The 18,954-nt window shown below is 36.1% G+C and overlaps 1 protein-coding gene across 2 annotated transcripts in view; it reads left to right on the top strand.

The window, feature by feature from the left end:
- The window catches only part of CWC27 (CWC27 spliceosome associated cyclophilin), a 117,665-nt gene that overhangs the window by 81,258 nt on the left and 17,453 nt on the right, over positions 1–18,954 (top strand). For both annotated transcript variants that reach the window (XM_069879864.1, XM_069879863.1), the window contains exons 11-13: positions 6,628–6,725; positions 14,739–14,848; positions 17,636–17,739. In XM_069879864.1, the coding sequence (XP_069735965.1) occupies positions 6,628–6,725; positions 14,739–14,848; positions 17,636–17,739 (312 nt within the window). The remainder of the gene's footprint in view (positions 1–6,627; positions 6,726–14,738; positions 14,849–17,635; positions 17,740–18,954) is intronic.

Below are 18,954 nucleotides of genomic sequence, written 5' to 3'. Positions count from 1 at the left end.
TCTATTTTAACTAAGAATTTTAGTTCTCAAACAGAAGGTGTTGCATTTTTCAAGAAGACCTAGCAGAAACCGAAAGCTTCATATCATGTGAATAGGCATTATTCCACATTGTCACGGATACTATTAAGGTGTCAATTTGTCAATTCTAGAATGACCTTTCTCTATAAATCATGGGTGCAACTGACACAATAGGTGTTGAAAATTATCGTTAATGAATATAATTAAGAGAATATGGAATGTGCTTTAAACAATTAATAAATTCGGGAAAAGAAATGTGACTGCCTGTAATAAGAGGGAATTCATTCTGGACTTCTTTCCAGGCTGTAAGCTCATGGTATGAAAGGGTAATATTGTAACTACAGCTTGGTTTTTATTTGGCTTATCTAAACTAAAATAGAATCATTTATTCTCCTATGAAATTAACATGAACAGTGTTACTAGTTTTTTTTTATTTTATTAAAATGCTAAAGGATGCTGCTTATGTAAAAATTAAACTTATGTGACAAACTTGACATGCTTTCATTATTTATAACATTTTAAAACTCCATTGTAAAATAAATAATAGCCTTTGTTGAATGAGAAGCTGAATTAGAAGACAGCAAAAGCAAATGAAAGCAAGTGTCCTTTAAAAAAAACCCTCACAATGTAATTATAATGCCATAAGAAGAGGAAGGAATATAACATGTTATACCATCAAAAATAATAATCTAATCTAATGCCCATTATTACAGAAAACAGCACTCCCCTGAATTAGTTATTATTTCAACTACAACATACTAATCCCTCTATTATGAATTCACATTTGTCTGAGTGAATCCTTTGTCTTTGAAGCTGTCTGTAGTGTTTTAGCAACACCAATGTAATTAAGTTTTGAAAGAATGTGGGCTTGTTTGGTATTGTTTGTACCAAGATCAGTGAATGTCTGTGTGGTGGGGTAACTTCAAGCAGTTTGGGCCCCTCTAGGGGCATAAGTGGAGTTTAGAAGTGAATACTCTGACTTGTAGTGAAGTTCAGAGTGGAGCTGGGATAAATTTGGAGAAGCATTGAAGGCAAAGTTTGTAGACATCTTGTGATTGAAATATAGACATCAACTGAATTTTAACTATCTATTGAGCTTTGTCATCACTGGATGGAGAATATCTAAATTGCAATTTCAAATTTATATAACCACCTTTTCCCTGAATCACAGTTGAATCAGATACTGTGCCTCTTTAGGTCCTGTTTGTCTTTCTGTATCTTATATATTTTATTAGTTACAGATTTTATATGCTTAAATAAATACAGCCAGTTATGGTTTATAGACATGTGTCCATGAGCATACAAGTACAGATATATCTATTCATATAGAGACAGAGGGGTGAGTTTGTGTTTGTGCATAGCAAGTATAATCATATGGTCACTTACACCAAGGTCACAATTAGTGTTTATTTCTGTAATTGATTCTCTTTCCTTCTGCCAAATATAGGAACTTATTTTTGAATTAAGCATTTACTTTGTAAATTCAGAAGACCCCTTACTACTCGCAGCAATGCATCTTCAGTACGTGGCACTTAGAAACAAGTTTACTCATTTAACTTAGAATATTAGGCTAAATTTCCAACTGATTTTATTCTTTATTAACTAATTCCTGATTTAAAATAGAAGAGAAAAATCAAATAGATTATTAGAAAGCTGAAACGTGGAATATATGATGTTAAAAAGATAACTGCAGAAAACCCTACTGTTAAGATAGAAGTATATTGAAATACAAAGCTTTAATACCGATATAGCTAAGAACTGAAAGATGAAAGTTCTCCTACAGTAAACAGGCACTGCAAGTGTGTTTTACAGGCACTTTAACCAAGCTAGAAAACAACTGAGCTTGAATCAGTAAAATGGCTAAGGTATTGAAAACTCCATACCATAGCAATACTTACATGAGGTTTTGGATCTATGTTTGCTCACAGCTTATCAGCATGGCACAGTGTAGCTAGTGTGCATTTGCTGACTTGTAGGTTATATCCTTAGTGACAGAACGAAGCCAAGAATTATGGTATTAACCTTCAGTCTTGTGTTCAAGTCACTGCTTCCCATTGCATTTCATAGGGATGGAATCTTGATCTGCCAAAATCTGCCTTCTTTCAAATTCAGTAGGAGGATTAAGGTCAAGCAGTCTCCATCAGATTGTGTGTGGAGTCTGTCCAGCCCTACAGATGTCTGTAGGCTTCTAGGGCATTCTAATTTTTTATGACTTGTGACATTAATCTTTGAAACAGTCTTAGACTGGAGTTGAGAAACTTTTGCTGCTTATGTGTTGGAAAAATAAGTGAGAGTAATCTTTTTAACCTTGGGATCACAGAAAATAGAGGAAGATTTTCCAGACCAATAATTCTGCGTATCTGAGGCATGGTTTTCCATGAAGTACATAAAGCTGCAAATAAATCATAAGGGTACCTTTGCTATATTGAAGTTAAGAAAAGGTACTTCTCGGTTATTAGGTCCGAGCTGAATCGTTTGAGATATGTTGACCTACTGATTGCTGGCTTAGAGGTTAGCAGTCAAATTGTGTTCATGATGAAATCATAGAATAGCTTAGGTTGGAAGGGGCATTTAAAGGCCATCTACTACAACCACTCTTGAATGAGCAGTGACACCCTCCAACTAGATCAGGTTGCTCAGAACCTCATCCAACCTGATTTGAATGCAGGGATGGCGCAATTAACCTGTCTCTGGGAAACCTGTTCAAGTGTTTCACCACCCTCACCGTAAAAAAATTTCTTCCTTGTATCCAGTCTGAGCCTACTTTCCTTTAGTTTAAAATCCTTGTATTATCACCACCAGTCCTGCTAAAAAGTCTGTCCCTATCTTTCTTACAGGCCTCCTTTAAGTACTGTAGAGCAGCAGTAAGGTCTCCCCAGAGCCTTCACTTCTCCAGGTTAAACAACTTCACCTCTCTCAGTCTTTCCTCAAAGGAGAGGCATTCCTTCTCTGATTATTTTTGTGTCCTGCTCTCCAACAGGTCCACATCTTTCCTGTGCTAAAGCTGGACACAGTACTCCAAGTGGGGTCTCGCTAGAGTGGAGTAGAGGGGCAGAATCACCTCCCTCAGTCTGCTGGTCATACTTCTTTTGATGTGGCTCAGGGTACAATTGGCTTTCTGGGATGTGAGTGCCCATTGCTGGCTTATGTCCAGCTTTTCATCTACCAGTAACCCCAAGACCTTCTGGGCAGTGCTTCTCTCAGTCCCTTCATCCCCCTGCCTGTATTGATACTAGAGGTTCCCCAACCCAGGTGCCGGACAAAACATAACTGTGTTGCCTTTTGGGGAAACTGGAGGGAGGGTATGATACAGGTTTAAAAACAGTTCACTTTTTGATTTATGAAAGTAACTTGAATTAGTACAGTTGTAGCTCCTAGATTCTGAAGTTCCTGTCAGCCCTATCAAACTGATGCACAGTATATCAAAACAAGCCACTGTTGAAATAGAAATTCAAAGACATTCCTAGACATTCAAAGACATTCCTAGACTTGATTTGACTAGAAATTTTCTGGTTAAAACAGTTATACTTGTTCTGAGACAGTAATGTGAAAATTCTTGAGTTACACAGTTTGTTCTGAAATCCTTTGGCTAGATTTTTTCTCAGTTTTCTGCAGAATGAATATTTTTCTTTCTGTCCACTCTGATGTGAGTAGGAAAAATGAATAATTCATTGATACTGCTGTTTCTTTCTAGTTTTAGACATCAGTGAAAAGGTTTTTGGGTTTTCTTTTTTTCTCATAGTGCTTCTTGGAGCTGAGTGTCCTAAAAAGTTTGACAGTGTTTCTTAGAGAAAAATAATACCTATAATTCTTGCCTTTGGAGATATTCAATATATAATTTAATATATGCATGCAAGCATATATACACGTATACACAAGATTATCTCTTTGCTCAACAGATGGTTGAGAAATTTATATCCACTGTGCTTGGCCCTAGAATAATATAGGCCTGTTGGTAAAGTTGTTTAACAGTTGTTAAACAGTTCAACAATTTAACAGTTGTTGTCTTTCAGGGTGTTTCAACTTTAGTCAGAGAAAGATACTGAGAGTAATGTAGTTAGAGACCGAAGGAAGTATAGAAAAATAATAAGGTTAAGCTATTTCAGGTAGAAAACTTAAAAGTTGTTGTTTACATATAAGCTAGTGCTAGACAGTATTTGGAAAGTTATGGCTTTCATTTACTCAAGGATGTAGTTTACTTTCAGAAGTTATAGAAGTTATGTACACCTCTGTTAATAGGAAATTGTGTCTGTGTTGTTGAGTTTTAGAAGAAATTTCTCTAAGGTGGAGTCCAGCTTGGTACTGACGCAGTTTCACTGAAACATTCTTCAGAAACTGTGGAGTAAAAGATTAGAATTTTAAGAATGAGCTACTTTTCTGTTTTCAAAATATGAAAAGATGATTTTGTATGCAAGATTGGCAATGCCATTTTGGAGGAGAAAAAGCAGTGTGTAACTTGTGTGTATTGGCCGTTCAAGATGCTGGTAAGTAGGCAGGGGATGAGATTAGACCTTCTCTGTAAGTACCTCTTTGTGTTGAGGGAGGGAGGACCGTTTTCAGGCTGCAGGAAGGAGGAAGCAGCAGGGAGGAAGAGAAAGAGGAGAGTCTGCAGCACACCCGCAGGACGGAGAGAGCATTGAGACAAACATGGAACTGACAGAACTATTCGTCTGTAATGACAGAAGTTTTCCAGGGAAAGAAGGCAACTGCACAACTGGCTAAAACCCAACATCTAAACTACATGAAACTTGAGTGCAAATTTACTGCATGCGAAGACCTATCCTTCAAAGATGTAGGCGGCAGATACAGACTGATTTGTAGTCCCTTATTTTAGTTCTGCTCTGCCTCATCAATTTGACATTTTTCTGTTTATAAAAAGTCAGTTAGTTCTAATTCTGTTCCAATAAATCTGGCTTGTGAGTATAGTCTTGCTTTCCTATCAGTCATTTATTGTGGCTTCCTATTTAGCTTGCAGGCTTTTTGGATTACCTGTCTCATCAACTTTACTTAGTAAAGTGAGCCTAGGAAGACAAAATGTAGGAAATGTGGAGTTTAAAAGGAGCCAAGTATCAAAGTCCTTTGTTGACCTAGTGCTGATCATAGGGGGGGCTTGAAAAAACATTGTGGAATTAGACTTTCTAGGAATAGAACCTTCTGTGTTCTCTACAAAAACCTCTTTCCACTAGACAAAAAAAAATGAAGGGAGGAAGGGCTGGGTAGTTGTCACTAGCTAATTCATTCTACAGTAGCTTAAGATAACTAAGAGAAGTGTGTTCCTCTTACAGGAAAACTTATAATTTGCTAGGCTCTGTTACTTGTGCTGTTTGTAACCTTTTTGCTGTGTAGCTGTTACTTCTTCATCTGGTTTAGCCTAGCTTTTGCCATACTGCTAAAAATTGAAGACCTACTGCTGTAATTGGTTGATCGAGTAACTTTACAATGGCAGTCATCTTCTAGGTCTTTGCACAAGCTATGTATTTGTGCATACATACAAATGAAAATGAAGTTCAAAAGAAGTCATCACCCCACAGTTCAAGCTTTTGCTTAAAAAAGGCTGTTGTGTTGTGAGTAATGGTAGTACAGACAAAGAGCTGCAGAGAGGTGCATGCATGCCACAGTCCTGCATTATAATAAATTCTGCTATTCATTGACTTTGATGCATACTAGATCAATCACAGTATGATTTTAAAAAAAAAGTTTAAAAAAATGGTAAGATTCTAACACCAAAAAAACTGCTTGAAGCAGTTGTCAGTTCTTTTCCACTGGTAACAACTACTGACTGGCACAAATGGCATGAGCTGAAATTCCAGAAATTCCATTTAAACATACAAAAGACTTTTTTTGCATTGAGATAGGTAAAGCTATGGTTGCCTGGAGAGGCTGTGGAGTCTCCACCTTTAGATATTCAAAACCTGAACGGTCAACATTCTAGGAAACCTGTTCTGCTTGGTCCTACTTTGAGCAGGGGAGCTGGACTGACTGATCTTCAGAGGTCCCTTCCAACATGTGACTCTACAAAGACATAGTTCATTTGATATTGGCACAGTAACTTGCAAGTTTTTGTTTCTTCTTCTGCTGTTATCAGCTGATTATATTTTATAAATATGTTGAAATTTCATATATGATAATTCTATGCTTCCATATTAATCATGTCTTTGTCACTAAACAACTATGTTGCTTGTCCATTTAAGAAATCTAGGAAGCTAAGATTTACTACTACAGTAAATAGAATTTTATAGCACATGTAATATTTGTTTGGCCATGCTTCTGCTTCAAATTCTTTTTGTGTGGTTATCACAGTTAATATTACAATTTTAAATTAAAGACATAAATGGAAATTCTTTGTTCTGTTACTCACATCCTTGATGTATTTCTGATGAGGTCTTAAAATAAGTTTTCTGTTAGGTTCTTTTATTGTTTCTGCTAATGAAAATAAGAACTTTCTTAGGTTATAATTGATTTTTAAGCCATGTTCCTTGCATCAGTGAGTCAGTACATTCCCTTTGCTTATATCAGATATTTACTACCCATTAACTTTGATTCTGTTTCTCCTCAGTGGCTTTACCTTGTGAGAAGGCTAAATTCTTGTAAATATTTTTCTCTCTGCAGTGAGGAGCTACGGAAAGAAGCACGGCAGCTGAAACGTGAACTGCTGGAAGCAAGGCAGAAAAGAGAAGAAAGAGCTTTAAAACCCATAGAAAAGGAAGGTAAGAGTATATTATAGCAGGTGTTGTGTAGATCTCCAGTTAACATTCCAGTCTCAAAGATTTTTTAGTAGTTTTGTCATTCATGTGGATAAATGCAGACATTATGTTGTTGAAATGCAGAATTTTTTTTTTCCCAAGAAAATCAGTTTTCCTTGGGAATGGTAGTAATGTAAGGAAGCCACTGTATAAAAAAGTACTGTACCTCACATGAGGTAGTATTTGTCCTGCCAAATGTTCCTTAGTTACATCTGTGTAGCTGGGCAAGCTTCTGGATTTGAAATATCATGGCACATGATTGAACTCTTTGGTTGGGACATACCTGTTCTGACTTCTGACTTGGAAACTCTTCTTGACGCTCCAACTTGGGAAGGTACTTATATGCAGATGGTTAAAATCAAAGTGTTATGCATCTTGTGACACTAATAACAATGTAATTGCTTACCACTAAATGTCTGCTGCCCAGCCCATCCCCAGGCAGTGATCCCTGAGCAGTGAACCCTGACCCCCAGCCAACTTCCTGATTAAGCATGATATTATATAGTATCAAATATAATTCTTGTCAGTTTGGGTTAGCTGCCTACGTTCCCTCCTTGCTTCTTGTACACCTCCTGACTAGAAGAGCACGGGAAACTGAAAAACTCCTCTGTAAAAGGAGATGTACTAATGATCATCAAGAATGTTAAAGGCATCAAGAGTCTTAAAGGCTACCATTATTATTGGTAGCCTTTGGAAATTATTTGGTATAGTCCCTGTGGAGAGCACAGGAGTTAATATGCTTCTGTTGCACCTAATTTAGGTTAAATGTTAGGGAATATTTCTTAAAGATAAGTATTGAAATAGATGAGGAGGGACTGTTCAGAAAGGCTTGTAGTGATAGGACAAGGGGGAACGGATGTAAACTGGAGAGGCGCAGGTTTAGGTCAGACATAAGGAAAAATTTCTTCACCATGAGAGTAGCAAGGCACTGGCACAGATTGCCCAGGGAAGCTGTAGATGCCCCATCCCTGGGGGTGTTCAAGGCCAGGTTGGATTGGTCCTTGGGCAGCCTGGTCTAGTGGGAGGTGTCCCTGCCCATGGCAGGGAGGTTGGAACTAGGTGATCTTTAAGGTCCTTTCCAACCCAAACCATTCTATGATTCTGTGACCCCCAGAGTGGAACTTTTCAGTAGCTGTTTAGGCAAATACCACTTGGGACTGGTGTAGAAAAGGTTGATCCTGCCTTTTGGGAGGATTGTGCTAAAACACTCTGCTTTTCATGATATTTTGAAGAACAACTTAATCAAAAGAAAAGTAAGATGTGACCTGGAAGAAGGTTTTGATGTGGAGGAAAAACTAAGCATCTTGTTGATAGTGATAGTATTTAGGTGAAAACATTACCAAAAGTGTTTTGTTTACTATCTTATTTACTTTGAGTCTTTAAATGAAGAAGTTAAAATAAAGGCTTGCTTTTAGGTCTTCCAAATAATGCAGTAAGGCAGTGCTGTGTTTACATTTTGCTTTCTTTTCAAATAACTTTTTCTGATTATCTTGTGACTCATTTTTTCTATACCCTGAAAAGAAGAAGTCAGTATCCTAATGATGTTTCTCTTTTTGGAGAAGTCTTGCACAAAGCAATTTAATTCACTGTATGATAAAAGAAAGTGAAAAATTTTCTGTTTTTGAGGATTTACCGTTACAAAATTCATGCCTAAAGATGAAATATGAAGTTATTAAACATAGTTTTTATGGTCTTTAAAGAGAAGAAACTGTTCATACATTTAGCTAGAATACTAAATGCAAGGAGTGAAAGAGACATAGAAACACTTCAGTTTGAAATATAATGAAATGTAACAGCATTGAAACAGTGTTGTATCTGAGCAAGTAATTTTGCCCCAAAGTTTAAAGCGTTTATTTTATCTCACTTTTTATCTCATTTTTGTTTATCGGCCTGAATTTTCGTCAATAGCATAGAGCTGTCAGTATGTAGGACAGCCTGCTAAATGTGTAACAGTTGACCTGTTCATCATTAGTTTACTATAAGAAATAGCATGTCTTTAAAACAGGCTACTGTCAGGAAATAAATATATATGTAACAGGAGATTTTTCCATTGTCCTCTGGCTGTCCTTTTGGGGAATGTGGGGTGGAGAGTGAGTTGTGTCATGCTGTATCAGGTATGTCTATGCAGATGATGCAGACACTAGCACAGTGTCTGCCTATGCTCTAAGCTGTGTGCATTAGGAAAAAATGCTAGTTCAGAGGCTTAGTAGTTGCAGTAATATGAATCTGTGCCTGATAAATAAACATTGCATCTCAGCCAAAACTTGCAGCCTTTGTGAGAGAAATTTACTGAAGACTGCAGAACTGGGAGAACACAGCTTAGATCATACTGGAATATTTGCTGGATCAGAGCTAATTCTGACAGGATGCTAACGAACAGGTGACAGTATGACACATCTATTTTATGTCCACTGGCAGAGCTTTATTAGTACTGGTATCACATTTGGTATCACTAATTCAATTGTCTGTGTTACATAATATGCCTACCTAATTTTTCTTCTATATTGAGATTCAAGTAATTTGGGGGGGAGAGGGGCGGAATTTAAGTGTTTACATTGTTTCAAGAGGACAAAAAGAAATTCGTTCCCTCTGTACATGTTTGATTATAACTAGCCTAACAATCTGTGCATAAGATTATTATCTATGCCAGACTGCTGTCAAGACCTTACTTTAAATAAGATGTTTTCTTTTATGACGTTTGCTGAAGTGATGCCAGAAATTACATCAAAGACTGTAATTTGAGTGGTGAATTACTTTAGCATTTTGAAGTACTTAATCAAATATTTGAAAAAGATAACACTTTCCAAAGTTCTGTAATGTAGACCTGTGAATATACTTCAATGAGATTTGCTTTACAAATGCCATCTGCCCAATTGTTGAACTCTACATTGGTTTTAAATGCTAGTAGTATTCAAGAAATAGTATTTTAGTTTTTCTTAGAACAATTTGGTAAACACTCTGGTGATTTGTAGATGATGATATTTAGTTGTCATACATGAGAAAAGAGTAAAGCTTCAAAATACTCAGAGTACTCTGCTCAGGTGGAAAGCAATCTAACAACTAGTGTAAAAACTAGTGTTCAAGTGTAAGAATCCTACTGAGGCATAAAATATTTTCTGCTTTGTCTTTAGTTGTGGTGTGAAAAATCAAATGATTGAAGTCTTTGGAAAACTCTCAAAATCTAGCAAAGATACATTGTGTAATGTAAGTGGCACTAAAAGATTTAAGTCCTGCAGGGAAAAATGCTTTCTTGAAGTCTGAGACTTTAACATAATTGTGCATCCTTGAGAACATGAAAACAACAAAATTGAAATATTGGTCATTTAGGAACTGTGCCACGTAAATACATAAAGCATGAAGATATTGCAGTTTATGCAGTATAGCTTCATTGTATTGAAGTATGCATCTTGAGTGTGTCACTTCTGCAAACCTTTATGTTTTCTACTGCTATTTAGTGCTATTTTTTTAATGTCATAAAGTAATAAGAAGTGTGCCTCCTTAAGTGAATGTTTATTCCACTTGTCTCTCTGTGTGCAAAAGAAAAGAGCACAAAACCCTTGCTGTAACCCAGCTTTGATTTTAGTAGTAATCTTAAGCATATACTGAAAGTCAGCTGGCATTAGAAAATTAACCATGTTTTAGGCTGGGACTGTATGCCTAAAAGCTAGCAAAATTCAGAAAAGATTCACTGAAGAATTCTGCATGTTAAAGTTTACACTGTTTTACAAATCAATGGGCTCTGCTCTCTCAAAGAAATACTTGAAGCTCCACGAATTACTTCCCAGATTTTATTATTTGAGTCAGTTAAATGAACTGCTTTTTTCAATGTAGCAAACTGCAAATGTGGAGTAATGGGTCAGACCCTGGAAGCTCATTCTGTAAGCAAATCTGTGCAATTATTTACTGTTAGTAATAATTTCCGGATTCTTACCTAACTTGTAAGCAAACAGTGACTCTTTGGGAACATAGGCTATCTAGGGCTGTAGTAACAGTAACTAAGTAGTAGTTCAAATGTGCAAAGTAGCACTAGTCCTAATTAAAAATACATTGGAGAGTATCTTTTAAATTCTTTCAAGCATAACAGTATTTGATATTGTATTTTCTGGTATATTGATTTTTATACTTCTTTACAGTAAATTAATGTTTTTATTTTCATAGATATAGTGTTTAATGCTACAAGGTTTTTTTCCTGGATTTTGGAAGAAGTTTGTTATCTGTCTTATATCTGAATTATAGGAAGTGGCTATATGTTCTTCATCTGTCATGTCAGATAGGAATTCAGTTTTAATTCAGTAAATATTAAGGCATATCAGAATTTCTTCTTTAATTCATAAGGAGTTTGTTTATTTTGGAACTAAAATGATTTGTTATTTTCAAGATTTGAGTATTATTAAGTTTTTTTAATTCAGTACTGCATATCCCTAATTCCAGAATGATGCAGTATAAGCTGGATATTGATGAATAGCTGAAAGTGTAATTACTGCACACTTATATGTGTGAGGAACGTGTCTTATGCCTTTCACTTTAATGCACAAAAATATTCAGTCTTCTTTCATTTTAGATAAGGAGTTGTCCAAGGTTTTTCAGGTTTTTGTTTTCTTCTATGGTATTTTGCCTGGCTATACTATGCATTTCTTGACATTTCTGTCCATTAGGTCTTTTATCATATAAAATGTGTCATCGGAGTTGAAAGAATGCATTTGAGATACTGACAAAGGTTCATGGTTCCAACGCATTTAAAACAATAAAACGCCTTCTAAATAAACTGAGGTACCGATTTCTTTGTACACTCTCCTTGTTGTCTTACCTCAGTTCTGCGTGAACTCGTGATTATATATTCAAAGTGTATTACAAGAGTTAATGGGATTACTTTTGTCAAGTTTAGCATATCAGGAATGTTTTGTAATGTAACATACTTAAGTGTATTTGTGTAAAATTCTGCATGCTAGCTGTTACCTCATCAAAGTAAAAACACAAATGGAAATTCTTTCATTGATCCTTTTCAGCACTGTAGTCTCTTTTTTCTTCTTATGGTGACATTAAACCTTCAGGAACAGCATGTGTTTTCCTCTGTCACAATAGGTATTGTTTCTGCTCTTCTGAAGATTAGTGTGTTTCTGGTTAATACTCTCAGTAAAGAAAACTGCTTCTTTTCCCAACAAATGTTTTACACACTACATCGTTATTTCTTTCTTTAAAAGGAAACAAACTCTCTAGATTTTAGGTATATCCTCCCTCCTTTACTACAAGGACACTCATTATTGCAAAGTTTGTCAAGACAGTCAGAAATACATTAGTCTCAAATTGTACCATTCTGTGCCACAACTGATATAGATCCTGATTGAAAGTTACCCAACTTGCAATGCTAGAAATGAAGCGCAGTCATTAAGGTCAATATGAATGTCAGCATAAACAGTGATCTGTACTCAGGGACATGATTTAGTGGCAGATAGGAATGGTTGGACTCAGTGATCCAGGAGGTCTTTTCCAACCTGGTGATTCGATGATTCCTTGATTCCATGATCATGCTTTCCTGATCCACAACAGTTGGTAGGCCTAGAACTCATACTTCATAATTTTCATAAAGTGGAAGATAAAATTTATATGCAGTTTCTGAAATAGAGCATGTCTTATACAACTTTTGTTGAGTGTTTGTTATGCTATTAAATTTACTGGGTGCTTTAGACATTAAGCTTAGAACTGTTTTATAACCTTTCTCTTCTGCTCCACTTCCGATTTAGGGATTGATCCAAAATGATGCAGGCTGCCATTCAGTTCAGTTCAACATCCTTGGATCAAGTGCTCATGTATTTGTTATACTTTTGCAGTTTTGTAGTTAAAAATTGACATCATTTGAACTGTTCCTAATTTAAGTGTGAGCAAAATAAGCTCTTCTGTATTTCTTTTAAATCAAACTCTTCCTTTCTGGTTTAAAGACTTCCGAATCTCCTCATTAGTTTCATGCTATCATTGGAAACCATATCCCAAAACCAAAGTTTTGGATTATATTATACCATCAGGTTGGCATCTGTTACTCCTTAAAGGAATATTTCAGGATAGAAGAACCTATCTGAAAGAAAATAAATTACTTAAATGCTGAAGTTTTTGTCACAGTAAGGTGAAGGATCTCTTGGCAGTAACTCAAACTAGCTGAGATAAGTAGCAGTGTACATAGAAATTCCATTAAAAGTAGGAAGAAGTGTGTTTTCAATAAGGAAGGTTGTCCTTTTTTTACCTCCTCAACTTCTGTGCTGACAGAAGTACACAGGAACTTATTCAAACTAACGAAAAAAAATCTTTGCCTGATGCCATTTACACTCTGTGATGAGATGTCCCTAGGGCACAGGTTTGCAAGTCTGTAACTTAAACTATCATCTTCTACGTCCTGCAGTACTTAAATAAGGCATTTCATTGTTACTTCACTGCTGTGCGTCCATGTCACGTTTCATCAATTTTTGTCTGAATAAATCCTCTTTTATCAAGGAGTTTGGAGCTTAGATATTTTAATAGTGATATAACGTTCTTTATACTTTTGCTGGATTAGCAAGCTGAACCAGAGTGTGTCAAGCTTGATGTGAAGTTCAAGTTCATCATACAGTGCTGTGGTTCCTCTTTTTTCCAATTCTGTTGGAAAAGATTTGAAGGAGCTCTGGGACACTGACTGGGAGATATGAAGTAGTGGCCAGCAATCTATTTTTACATTTTAAAAGGGTTTTTACATTTTAAGAGGGTTCTTCCCACCAAAAACTCGTGCTTCCAGATGTTCTCTTTTGCTTGCTGTTTACTTGAGTTTATTCATGCAGACACAAAATAATTTTATCAAAGAATTGCTGCTTATCAAAATGGAATATTTTGTTTGCATTTAAAAATAGATACTGTTTCTGATTTTGAAATGATTGTAGTTGTCTTAAGTTTTAAAGTATGTTAGAAGCCCATTGACTTAGCAGCTTTTGAAAATCTTTCTTGTGTTATTTAGTTTTAATGTGGAGTAATAGGTTGAAAGACTTTGTGGAGAAACACAAGCAAGTCTTTAAGTTGTTGTGATTAAAGGTGCAGAAATATGATGCACACAAGTGCTTGACTGTTTTCGTTGACTCATTCTGAAGTTAGTTCAGGTGGATCTAAGTATCTTTTGTCTGACTTATGAAAAGGCTTTCCTCAAAGGCAGAAAGAATGAAATTGAGGATTAGAAAAAACTCTGACAGACAACGACCCAGGAAAGCAGTAACCTCAAGAGAACCCTTAAACTGAAATTTAAATTATTTCTGTGAACAGAAATATGTGAAATGTTTTAATGCTATCCAACAGGAAGGAAATGTGAAATGATGGTGTTGATCAATTTTTTAATTGAGTTTACATCCTATTGTTATGGCAGTGGCTATCCTGCAGAGAAAAAGCTGTTAAAAAAAAGACAAAGGAAAATAGCTGTTAACTAGTACAGATATTGTTTTGTTTCTGCAGAACTTTTTGATGATTGAAAAGGTGGATTATCTTTAAACTGAAAGTATTACACCTTTTTTCATATTGCAAGATCAAGGGTTTCGTTTGTGGCTACTTCTGCCTACAAAACGGATAAACTGAATTTATCTATAGGCAATAATTGTGTGTACAAGTAGTCGCAGAATATTGACACACATACCATTCAGCTGCTCTGAGAAGCATCTTCAGAAATGAAGGTAAATTGTTGAAGGAATTTTAGCACTTCTCTTTTCTGATCTTAACGTCAGAGTTTATATTTCTATTACCCTGCTTTCCCTGGCTCTATAGTAAAATTAAATTGAAACAAAAGCTCTTGGACTTGTTCTCTGCCCAGTACGGTGTTGTTTTTTTCATTTCAGCAAGTAGCAAATCATTTTACTGCCTGAGAAAGCAAGGCAACTTATACATTTTATCAGTGTTCTGCTTGCTATTTCAGAAGTCATAAACGATCTCCAAAAGTGATGTTAAAGCATTAACCAAGTATATTTCCTTATTCAGAGGAGGAACCTGCTCCAAACAGTGTTGTTGAAGAATACCTTCAGGAGAAGAGAAAATATGAAGACAAGCGGAAGCAGCAGCCAAAGAAAGGAGTTTCTCGAGAAGATCAGGTAATAGTTTGACAGCCTTGGGGGAAAGAATCCAGAAAAAATTCTGAAAATATTTCTCTCTTTATTTGTGTAAAAATAAAGTTTTAAAATCCATTTCATCTTACATTAAAATAATCTTATTATTTGTAAAAATAAACATTTAGTCATTGATCCCCTGTTTTGATTACCCAAGTAGACAGGTAAGTGAAGTATTTGAAAGTGCTATCAATTTAGCCACTAAAATCATCCAAAAGGAAATGCTGCACGCACTGAGGTATTGTTAATTACATTTACAAGGGTGTATGTTTCTACACAGTGCTCTCCTTGGCCCTGCAGGTTGCTATAAGATAACATTGAGACAGGAGTTTGAGTACATGGCATCTGCCCAAGCTTGTTTTTTTAACATTTTAAATTATATTTTGAAGAGGTTAAATTCATCAGTGTCTTATGGTGCTGTGAAACAGACAGATTTCACTGAACTGTAAGAAGAAAACCATTTTTAAATAGAATGGAAGTTATTTTTTAGAATTACTTAGCATGTATGTGGATTTTAGTATGCAAATATAAACAAAGGAAAGCTTGACATAAATATTTGTTTTTTCTAAAATAGGAAAGTTTGAAAGTGTAAAATATGACACTGCCTGTGAAGTGGAAAATACAATTAACTTAAAATCCATGGAGTACATCAGATACACTGGTTTATAACTGTGTGCTAGTTCAGCTAGGAGGACATTCATAATCAACTCTTGAAGCTAGATTGGAAACTTGAGGCATAGTAACTTCAAAGCAGCAGCTGGCAAACCTTTATACATGCAGCAAGCTGATTTAACTCCAAACTAAGAAGTTTATGGAAACTGTACGTTTAAAAGCCCATTAACTTTGAATCAAAGAGTAATATTCTGTTGGCAACGTGAATCAGGGGAGTTAAAACCACTTGTAATTAGTTTATATCAGCCCTGTCCTGGACATCATAGGAAAACAAGGTGGAATGACAGGGATGTATATTTTAGTAGATACTAATTTTCATTTATATAACCCTGCTGGGAACTCCTCAACAATAATTAATCAAGTTCTTTGTAATCCATTTCACTTGTGGAGAGCCTCTTCTAGCCTTGCGTTCCTCCTACATGTTCCTACAGCACAATACTGTTTTCCATCCTCTGCATAAGAGTTAAAGAAGAGGGGGAATGGTATGTGTCTCCGTGCAGTTCTACATTTTGGAAGTCCTAACCTTATAATTCTACAGAGCTCATTTTATAAAATTGTTTGAAGTGTGGCATCTTATCACTTACTGCAAAAATGCCTACTAAGCGATTTCCAAATTATTTCTATTACCAGATCTATTCACTGTAATGCTGACTTCAAAGAAAATTAGCAAGAACCCAAGGAATATGTTTTGGTTGGTCACAGTTTTGTGTAAAAGGGGTTAGTTTTATTTTCTTCTGGTGGCCTAACCAGAGATTTGCTGTCTCAGATGTTGCAAGTAAGGAGTTTGTTTGCAATAGTATGGATAGCTGTAGAACTTGAATGATTTGTAGACCCAAATGTCTTCAAAGTTTTCCTCTCTCCCATCTTAAACAGAAGATTAAACAGAAAATAAAGAAATTAAATGCAAAAAAAAAAAACCACCTCCAAAACCTGACATTGGCAGTGGTAAAATGTGTTTTTGAAAGAATTCAAAAGCCAGGAAACTCCTGAAGTTAACGATTGTTCCCAGAAGGAAATTTGATTCCAGTGAACACTTATGGTGTTTCCTATTTCTATTTTCTATTCTTGTTCGGTTCTTCTTTTAAATTTGAAAAACTTGACCTGACAAAACTAAACAGCCAAAGGGGGGCATTTTACAACATAGGTGGCCAGCCTATCGCCTACAGATCAAATGGAACCTGCCACATAAATTCAGTCAAGCGCTTGTTCCCTGATGTTTGCCTTTCCAGTAGTGTCTCATGTATCAGCAGAAAATAAGATGTGGGCTGTGCAAATTATTCTTATGGTCTGCCATTTTTTTGAAGAGCCCCTTCTTCCATCACAAGTCTTAGGTATACCATTCTTTATAATCAAAATGTCATTCCAGGTGATCAGAAACAAGACCTGTAGTATGTTCTTCAGGGTCGCCTGAGATTGGGTGACTTCATCATAGCAACGTCAGCTGGAGAATAAGATACCAATTATAAATCAGTATGAGCTTAATGTATGCAGCATAATAATCTGTATTTGTACTTATGGTGGTTCATTGTATTTGAGACAAAATATTTGAATTTTTTTCAATGCAAGTACATAATTTAAGAGATCAACAGTATAGCATATATCAATCAAACTGGGTCTTTTAAGGTTGAATGATCTGTAATTTATACAATGGATTGCTTTATGAAAATAAAATAACAGGTTCAAACAGTAAAATTGTTGTCAGCAGTCACCGTTGTCCAATCAGCTATTGTATTCTGTAAGTAGGCACAAGTTTCTGTTCCTTAAATATGCAGTTTAATTTCACTAGATGGCCAGACTTGTGCTCTTTTACAGCTGTGGGTAACCACCCCTGCTTACTCCTGCTGCCTCAACATCGCTTTTGCTCATTCTATCGACGGGCACTCTCAATGCGTTCTCTGTCTCTTGGCCCCCTACCCAACTCTTGCTGCCTCTCACTCTTGCTTGCCTCTCTACAGTGGTTTTTTCAAATTCATATGGAAGATCTCTCTTCCATCCCATTGTACTGTTTCTAGAAATAAGTAATAGTTTAAAGGTATTGTATGTCCCTGTTGTTGTTCTTAAGTATACATGCCTTCTCTGAAACAATGTATTTCATTTCAGACACTGGCACTGTTGGACCAATTTAAATCAAAGTTAACCCAGGCCATTGAAGAAACTCCTGAAAATGAGGTTTCTGAACCTGAAGCAGATAACGACGATGGATGGTAAGGTTTTCTAATTTAGATTTCTGTGTTTTCTGCTGGAAATCCTACTGCACTAACATAATCTCACTACTAAGCATAAACTTAAGAAGTAGCAGAAACACCAAAAATGAAGAAAGCTGCTGCAGCAGGAGTCTGCTAAAATGTACTGGTTTATCACTCTAGAAAATGCAATGGGAGAATAGAAGATTTTGCTTTGAGTAGTTGTAAGTCTTACTAAAACTCTATATTGGAAGTGGTAACTATTTTAAAGACTGATGGACGAGATGAACATGGACTGATAGACTCGTCTGAAGTGCAGAGTGACACCAAGGAAGCGGGTGGCACTGGAATTGCTAAGGCACTGCAGAAGTTACGGCTGAACACCTCCAGTCAAGGAAGCAGCTTGTACCGTGTTGTCTCATTTTCATCTTCCATCCAAAGAGCCCGCCTTAGTTAGAAGGGGTGAAAATCAATATGTTCTGAAGTGTGATCCTGAAAGCTGTTAGACGATAATAAAAATATCTGCGTAGAATTGCTGGAAAAAAGGCAAAAACATAGTAAAAATGTTTTGTAAGGACAGGCTCACTCCTCCCCACTGTGGTGGGGTGGGGAAAGGATTTGAAAGGAAAGGTGAAATTTGTCGGTTGGGATAAAAACTATTTAGCAAAACTGAAAATGGCACAGGAGGAGGAAAATAATAACAATAACAGAATAAACAAAGCAAGCAATCAACTCTGCACTGCCCGGACCAAACTGATGACTGCACGTGCTCCTCAGCTCCTGGCATGCTGCCCCACCACAGCTGTCTAATTCTGCCTTATATGCTGGACATGACTGATGGCATGACATATCTTATTGGCCAGTTTGGTCAGCTGCCCTCGTTGTGTCCCTTTCCAGCTTCTTGTGAAAATTAACTTTTTCATCACCAAACTCAGGAAATTAATTCCTTCCCAGTTGGAACCAGGACAGTCTAAAATTTTAGATCACTTTTCCACAGCTTTTCCTTTCTTGTTTGTATCATATACATAATGAATCGTGACATATATTTTAATTTAGTAACATAAAACTACATAGATTCTTCAGCTTCACCTTCAAACCTTCTTGCTTTTCACTGAATTGAGCTTGGACCTCACAAGGGAGGTTCTTCGATTATTTGGTTATTTTAACAGACAAATCAAAACAGAAACATCTTGGCTTTGCATTATTGTTTTTCAAACAATAAAGAAAATAATATCC

The sequence above is a fragment of the Phaenicophaeus curvirostris genome, chromosome Z (assembly GCF_032191515.1).
Source record: "Phaenicophaeus curvirostris isolate KB17595 chromosome Z, BPBGC_Pcur_1.0, whole genome shotgun sequence".
NCBI lineage: Eukaryota > Metazoa > Chordata > Aves > Cuculiformes > Cuculidae > Phaenicophaeus > Phaenicophaeus curvirostris.
Note: the sequence above shows the minus strand (reverse complement) of the source record. Positions and strands in the feature narration are given on the sequence as shown.